General features: G+C 31.3%; 1 protein-coding gene across 1 annotated transcript; it reads left to right on the top strand.

The window, feature by feature from the left end:
* The first annotated feature begins 457 nt into the window (after nucleotides 1–457).
* LOC131952675 (BOS complex subunit NCLN) lies at nucleotides 458–8,250 on the top strand. Its single transcript, XM_059315436.1, has 15 exons — nucleotides 458–680; nucleotides 1,068–1,258; nucleotides 1,480–1,624; nucleotides 1,992–2,086; nucleotides 2,397–2,480; nucleotides 2,574–2,677; nucleotides 2,777–2,865; nucleotides 3,455–3,579; nucleotides 3,882–4,072; nucleotides 4,292–4,409; nucleotides 4,878–5,041; nucleotides 5,399–5,452; nucleotides 5,591–5,669; nucleotides 6,106–6,186; nucleotides 6,672–8,250. The coding sequence occupies exons 1-14, from the start codon at nucleotides 506–508 to the stop codon at nucleotides 6,175–6,177; spliced, it is 1,686 nt and encodes a 561-aa protein (XP_059171419.1). The 5' UTR covers nucleotides 458–505; the 3' UTR covers nucleotides 6,178–6,186; nucleotides 6,672–8,250.
* Nucleotides 8,251–8,612: the final 362 nt, after the last annotated feature.

Here is an 8,612-nt window from a genome sequence, read left to right as displayed (position 1 = left end):
TAGTAGTAGGAATAATGAATCGCTTAACTTTGCTTATCTTTGTTAGTAGGCCTATCAATATTTTATCAATTTGAGTGTCAAGCACACTTTAAGTTTAAGCGTTGTAGTAGGCTGTGTTGTCATCTTAAGAGCTGGTAAAATATATTTTAAATAGGCTCTATTAATAATTATGACGCTTATAATTAATGATATTGACAATAAGAGAAGAAAGTTATATTGTTGTATATATTACTGTGGTATGAAATAAAAAGTTAAGTTACCCTATTGAACTGTAGTGTAATTGTAATAAAAATGTAACATGACTCTTTAATTTCTTTCTACTATTAGAAGCAGTCGAAATATTTGTTTCACCAGTTTTGACCCATGATGAAGACAAAAGCACGAAAGATAAAGAAAGCAAGTTAAATAATAAGCATGTTATAAGCCTAATGAAACAATTTTTATTTAAAAATTGCAGATTATCTACATCTTGTATTTATAAAATACAAGCACCCCCTTTATCACCATGTGGTTCGATGAAATGGGAGAAATCTTTGAAATGTTCAGAGGAAGCTTTCCGTTGTCATTCCTGTTTTTTGTACCTATATTTATTATCATCTCGCCTGTGAGTCCAGTGAATGCAGCCCAAGAATTTGGTGTTTACAGAATGCAGCATTATGATCTTCAAGGCACGAGCTATGGTAATTTATCTTTTTATATCTAAACTTAACCTCACAATTTGATAGATTATTATACAGTAAAATTAAAATTAATATTTAAGTAAAAAATTGGCTGTACATTGTATTGCAAATTACTATTTTATATAATTTTTTTGTGTTCATATATAGTCAGTTTTTCAAAACATCCAGAAAAAAATGCAAAAAGTTTCTTTGCTTGTATTGTATGTTAGCAATACAGAAATTTATCAAATGTTCATTTGTAAGTTTAATACATAGTATTTTTTTAGGCCTAGTACAATTAATAACAGAAATTTTTGCTGAAATTTGTATTCTTAGTCTTTCAAAGTTTTTAAAAAATAAGTTATTAATTGGGTTAGTCTCATTATGGTTTTGTTTTAATCACCACAGGCTGTAAAAATTCCATCATCAACATGGAGGCAAGGTCCATTGACTCTAAAATGCTGACTCGCCGTTGTGCTGTGGCAAAGCTGAAAGATGTCACCATGACAAAGTATAGAGACCTAATGACACAGAATGCAGGTGCTCTTTTGGTCATTCTTCCAAACAATTTTATGGAACTCTCTGCAGAAGAGAAGCAGGTAAATTTATTTATATATTTAAACCTTCCATTGACCAAAATGCTATTTGTTCATAATCATTTTTAAAAAACCCTTGAATAGTTAGTGGAACTTTGGATATACATCTTGCTTTCTGTCATGAAATATAAATCTCTCTTTTTTTTTCAGGTGGTCTGTTACACCATCAAATTTTAATGTTTCTTTCAAAATTTTAAGATAAAAATACTTATTTTTTTTTGCAGCATCTGCAAAACTTGGAGCATGACTTGCTCCAGGAACCAACCACAGTTCCTGTGTACTTTGCTACACAGTCTGAGTATCTTGAAGACATTTATTTGGATGTGCAGGAAGGCAATTCTGGAGATAATGCACCAACAGCTTGGGAAGGTTAGTTTATATCCTTTTAATTGTAAATCATACAAAATTGTTCTGTTTTACCTTGTTTAGTAAATTGTAAAGCAAGTCTCTTATGATTTTGTGAAAATATTTAACCAATTATCCAGAAATAATGTATTTTTGCTCTTACTTTGAGAATTTTAACAAAAAGTTAGTTTCTAATAATTTGATGGAATGGAATCATTGGGAAAAAATAATTTTTTTTGTTATTTTACCAAATTGCCATGTTTGGTTTAGAATTGAAACTGCATTTATATATTTTTAAACAAAGTATATATAAATTTAGAAAAGACATAATTTGGAGACTTGACGATATGTTCCTTGATACATTTTTCACGCCTTTTCTTTTATTTCTCAGCTTTGTTGAGTTCTGCTTCAGCCAATGGATTTCAACTAGTTCTGTCTGGTAATCCAGCAGAGTCCATGCCCGAGTTTGACATACCAAACATTCAGGTACAGCCATTTTGTAAATGTCTTAGACTGGTCACTTCATAATAAAGAAGTTGATAATATTACCATTAGCATACATTTTTTCTCTCTAATTGTAATATTTCCTAAATTATATTCAAGTTATAGTTAGAACTAGCAGAATTTCCAGGACTTGTCTCTATTTGTTAAAAAGTTTTAAAATTTTATTTTAATTTGAAAGTGCTTTAATACTATGGTTTCCTGAAAATGGTTTCTGTTATAGCAGTATATTAGTGTACAGTACAGTAGGAACAGCTTAGTATAACAAATTATTGTATATTGTATTTGCTTCTAGGGACGTTTATCCGGGTACGGCATTGAAGAACAACTTCCGACCATTGTTATTTCTGCCCATTATGATGCAAGAGGCATTGCACCTGTAAGTTTTCATCCTCCCCTTTGGTGTATTTACCTCCATATTACTTACAAATTAAAAAAAAAAAAACTAAAATGAATACATTTTATTTTGCAGGCATTGTCTTATGGTGTAGACTCCAATGGTTCTGGAGTTATCTTATTGTTGGAACTAGCAAGGCTTTTCTCCAAACTGTACACAAATTCTCGCACACATGCCAAGTATCCTTTTTTAGAAACATTTGTTACCACGAGTTTTCATTAATTTTAGAGATGTAGAGCTAGCAAAAATGTAAAACATTTCACCTTAACACACTGTAGATACAATTTGGTTTTCTTGTTATCTGGAGGAGGAAAGTTTAATTATCAAGGTTCTAAAAAGTGGATTGAGGATAATTTTGAAGCAGCAGGTAAGGCATAGTCCATTAATGATGTCAGACTTTTTTGTTGTGAATGGGGGGGGGGGGGGGGGTATCTAGAAAGTGCTGTTTCATACTTTTGCATTTTATAACATAGTTTTTAAACAGAACTTTACAAGATATTGAACTTTTTTTGTAGCTACTTTTTTATTTAAAAAAAAAAAACTTTTAGTGCACTTTGGGATGATGGATGGCTTAAGTGTCATGTTTTTCTAGTGGAGATCATTCTAATTTATTATAACTGGGGTTGGGAGTCTTCCAAATAACATGATGCTATTTAAGGACCTATGCATAATTTAAGCAGTTTTATCTTAACTCCCCTGAATCAAGAGTGGTTTTAATAGCTAAAGCTAAGAATAAAGAATCTCAGCTTTCCTTACTTGTCAGATAAGACGATTTATACTTATAGAGTATTAAATGTTTATATCTTTCTAACAAAAGTGAACATACCTCTCACACCACCGCCCCTAGCTTAATTTAAGTAGTTATATTTTTGTCTGTACTTCCTGAATCAATAGCTATTTAAAATATTTTCCTTCTGTTGTGTATCGAGTATAAATTGTTTGTATCTTTCTTACAGAGGTGACCATACTGTCTGATGTTGCATTTGTATTATGTTTGGACACACTTGGTGCATCGAATGACCTTAATCTACATGTTTCTAAGCCACCTAAAGAAGACAGTGCTGGAGGCCAATTCTATCAAGTAAGTCATGTCACATACTCTCACCTTTTTTAAGATTACTTTTCAAGTTTTAAAAGAAAGCTTTCTTAAATAAATATTTTTTTGTGTGAGGATTATAAGATCCTAAATTAACAATCTTTCAGCTATTGACAGTAAATTTACAATAAATTTCATTTAAAAGAAATAATTAAAAGATAATTCTGAAGGATATGGATACCTTAATAGGCTATTCAGTACAAGATATTTTGAGTCATTTTGAAAATCTTTTTTTAATGTATTTTTAATTTAGTTTAAAAATGTTTAACAACAATTAATTTGTTCAGCATCTTGAGGATGTGGCCAAGGAACACTTTCCTGAGGTAAAAACTGGCATGATTCACAAGAAAATCAACCTGGCTGATGAAATCTTGGCATGGGAGCATGAGAGGTTCAGCATCAAAAGAATGTTGGCCTTCACCTTGAGCCATCTTGACTCTCACAAAAGTCAAGATAGGACAACAATCCTTGATACAAAGTAGAGACTTTAAAGCTTTGTGAATTAGTTGTTATCCAACAATCTTTATCATAAAGTAAAAGATCTGTAAAGACATCATAAGAAGCTGTTAAAATAGTATTTTTTGTTTTTGCTGGTTCTTAAAATATTGCCTAGTTATTTCTTTTAAACTTCTGTAGGTCTTTTGTTATCTCAGTAATTTTTATATTTAAAAACAAATTTCTTATATAATTGATTTAGGGAGAAAGTCAGTGCGGCTGTGATTACAAGGAATGCTCAGCTGATCGCTGAAGCTTTGGCCAGACAAATCTACAACTTAACAAGCCAGGGAAGCTTCCAAATGTTCACAGACACCTTGGTGAGGACTTTCTTTGTAGTGCTGATCTCATAGATGGTATCATACTTATGCCATTTCATTACTGAATGAAAATATTTGTGTAAATCGGTGTCTGGACTTTAGGCTCGTATGCACTGAAGCTATAAACCTTTTTAATGTATTTTAGTGTTAAACAAAATATGCATACATTTTTTTACACCTTCTTTTAGTAAATAGGTAAATTGTTAAAATAAAAAGTTAAAATTGAAGAACTTAATTAATTCAACAATTAAACTGAAAATAATTTTATAATGTGCTAAATTTTTTGAAATCTGTAATATTAAATTATTGTTAGAATCCTTCTCACAACCATGTATGTAATTTAAAAACTTATTGCTACAACTATTAACCACTTGCTATAGATTTTTCAAATAGTTTCACATATTCTTTTAAAAATTCTATTCCTGCTTCTGATTGGTGTTTTGTTAAAAAAAAATTACTTTTGTACAGGCAGTGGAGGACTCTGTTGTGGACTCTTGGCTGGACTATTTCTCTAGTGAACCCAGGGCAGCACAGCTAATGAAATCTGACTCTGAGCTGATACTGACACTAGAACAGACGATGGCTCGGTACCTTAAAGATGTTAAAAAGACATCAATCAAGGCAGACAAGAGGTAACTGATACCATTCAACTTAGTTATTGTACTGCCATGTACATCTTTGCAAGACTGCTAACCCAAAAGTTTTGAGTTCAAATCCCTGAGTCCACCATGCTCTGATGGGTATCTAAATCACATTAGGGAAAGTAAAGGTGGCTGGGCATAGTGCTGACCTCACTATACCTTCATATGCAGAGGTAACAGAAAGAGGTGAACTTTACTTGCCCCATGGATCAACAGGTTTGAAAAGGGAACTTAGCATGTACAACTTACATGTTGTAGTTAAGTTTTTTTCATCACATAACAAAGTTGATTGCATTGAGTCCAAAAAATTAATTAGGATATCACAGTATTCACTCCTGATTGTTACAGAGATCCTGAGTTTGTGTTCTACACTGGTGCTGAGTATCTTGTCAATGCTTACAAGTAAGTCAACTTTTGATCTTTATGTTATAGGTGTTCAAAAGTGTGTTTTTATTTCACATCTTAGGTAGTTTTCATTGATCGCATTGTTGACATAGGCTACTAGACAAGGCTAAATCTGTTGTACTTGTTTATCTGCAGTGTGAAGCCTGCTGTGTTTGACCTGTTTCTTGCCCTGTGTATTGCTGGCTACCTGGCTCTGGCCTATCTGTTTGCTCAGGTAAATAGTTGCATTGATTAAATAGAAATACTTATTTCATTCTTTGAAATACTTATTTCATTCTTTTCAAAAAAGTACCTTAAAAATGCCTGGAAAAATGGAAGTAATGTAAATCATATATTAATATGTTTAAATTAAAAATGGCGACACCAGTGAAGTGTACCACAACAAACTTCTGTTTATTTATTTGAAATATTGATTACCAATAAAAATAATTTTTAAGGTTTAGACATCAGACGTACTACATTATTATTAAGTTGCTGCCTTTACTTTGATTAAAAAGTTGTAGATTGTAGTTATATCCAATATTTTTCTGTTAATTTACATGTAATCTATTTAGAATACTTTACTTCCACGCAATTTCTATGTAATCTGTTAAGGATACTTTTTTCCCACGAAATCCATGTAAACTATTAAGGATACTTCATTTCCACAGAACTTCCATGTGATCTACTATGCACTGAAAAAAACTGTGATCCCTGCCAGTCCTAAATCCAAAGTGAATTAATTTGAAGCTGTAAGTATCAAGACTCACACCTACAAAATACCTCTCCTGATAAAAAAACATGACTTAACCAATCTGTTTACAGTAGGGTGTCACCTGACAGTTTTTTTTTTAACGATCATCATTAAAGACCAAGCTTATTGTTATTTACAAATTTTGTAATTTCATAAATACATACTTCAATTAGTTTTATTGGGCATATTCTACTTGATATTTATTTAATTTTTGTGTCTGTCATTGTCCTTTGTAATTTATTTGTCTAACACATTGGGTATATTAAAATAAAAGATGAGGTAAAAATAACATGTTAAATTGGAAACAAATGTCCCTTAATAATAGTAAACTTTATAGTAGAAAACTACTTTACTTTGATAATAGAACTCTGTATCAAATTAAAATTAAATAGATGTAGTTTTTCATTTGCTTATCTTAAACATTAAAATTAAAGTGTACAATCCTGTTGTACAACCTTAATTTAGTTGTGTCTATTTTTTCAGGTCACAACCTCAGATAAACTTTACCAAGCAGTTTCGCTGTTTACCAATGAACATTTCACAAGTACCAATTAGCATTTATTCAGACAGAGATGGTCATCTCTAGTAACTGTGCAATTGATGCTACATATCTTGTAGGTAATTCCCACACGTCCTGATTCATCTAAGTTGGTACTTAATATCATCTTGAAATCGCTTGCTTTATCTGACTGTTCCTTGTACCTTTTTAAAGAAATATTTATTTTTTCATTAAAGCCATACCTTGTACTGTAAGGATTTCATCATTGTCCCGTAGATTAGTTTGTTGAAACTTACAAGTTTTAGTTGTCAAGCCTGTTGATTTCCCAATGCAATTTTAGTATATCGCTAGTAATACTTTGTCCATTCCTCTAACTGATATATTTACATCTGTGGTGAGAAAATATTACTAGTTTTGTCCTTGTTTTCAACTATTTATCATGTTTTTATGTGATGTTCTGTTTTTGTTTTATTGAGTTTCTCTAATATCTGATCATAATTTTGGATCTTAGGAGTAATTATCATTGACACGTTCTGGTCAACCCCATTAAAATTAATGTTGCTGTGAGTAGGGTATTATAAAGCTGCTTTGCTGATAGCAATACCTCAGTCAAGCCTAATCCTCACCCAAACTCTGATTTTTGTCCCTAAGAGAAGAGCCATGTTTTTTTTCTGAATTAAGTACCAATAATAAAGCATTCTCTGTTGTCATCTCAGTACTACTTAGACATTTTAGTTTCATTGTAATTAGTTTCATTTTTCTTTAATCAGAGATCAAGTTATTTTTGTACTTGTGTTGTAGGCTGAACTTCAGTCATGTAGTTTAAAACTTTAATTCATGTTTTTTTTTTCAAGTCTTAATCAGCTGTCAATTTTAACTTATTTACTTGTTTTGGTGCGTCTTGGTTTAGTTTTGCATCATACGTCTTACACACGCAACAATTCATACAATCAGTATTTTTTTGTCTTGATTTGTTTTAAAAACGTTCTTGGCTTCTACATGCTGTTTTTTTTCTACTTGATGAATGTTGACGTGTGTTAGACTTTTGCCCTGGATATCATGTTTCTTCTGTTGTAAGTTTTTTAAATATATTTTTAAACTTCAGTGCAAAACATTTTTCCACTGATAATGTTTGATGTGAACTATTTTTTTCCTTTTAACCTTCCATACGTCTATTAAACTGCATTGCCTATTTTTAAAAATACTATGTATTTAGTGCCTCAAATTTCACATCTTGGAGAGTTTAAAATTTAAATTAGATCTCAAGATTTTAATTTTGATAATTTTCTACGGCTATTTTTCTTTAAGTTTTGAAAAAACTAAAATTAGAAAAATGTTCTTTCTTGCATGAAGAGATAGTATGGTATTTTTGTATCTGATGTTGTGTATCATTTTATTGAGAGCAGTTATGTTAGTTAAATGTGAATGTGGTGTCATGATTGTAAACCTGCTGGTCCATTGTCTGAGTGTGATTTGTGATAGATAGATGTAGTACATGATGCAATTCTACTGCCAGTGTGGAACAAATTAATGAATAAAGTGTAGATTTTAAACATTTGTAAACTGAAATTGTTGCTTGGTTATTCAGTCTGTGTATTGTTGTATGGGGTTTGATAATATATTGTCTTAACTGGTAGGGTTTTAAATACTCTTTCTTGTTTCGTAAAACTTAGATTGAGTTGGTCTGTGTATTATTATCATTTAGAGGTGATAAAATTGAAAACATTGAGGGATTCACATCAAGTCCAGTAAAGGGAATGGTCAAGGTTTTTTCTGTGGGATGAAATTGTTGTTGAGACACAAATATAGCTTATTTATGTCATTGCTAACCAAGCTCTGCCTTATCATAAACTCCAATTTCTGGATGTAACAACCTGATGATATTCTAGCGCTACAACCTAACACACTTACTTTTGGACGAGTCC

Source organism: Physella acuta, unplaced genomic scaffold (assembly GCF_028476545.2).
Source record: "Physella acuta isolate Inbredline_101_S28 unplaced genomic scaffold, ASM2847654v3 ptg000886l, whole genome shotgun sequence".
NCBI lineage: Eukaryota > Metazoa > Mollusca > Gastropoda > Physidae > Physella > Physella acuta.
This window is presented reverse-complemented; position numbering and strand designations above follow the sequence as displayed.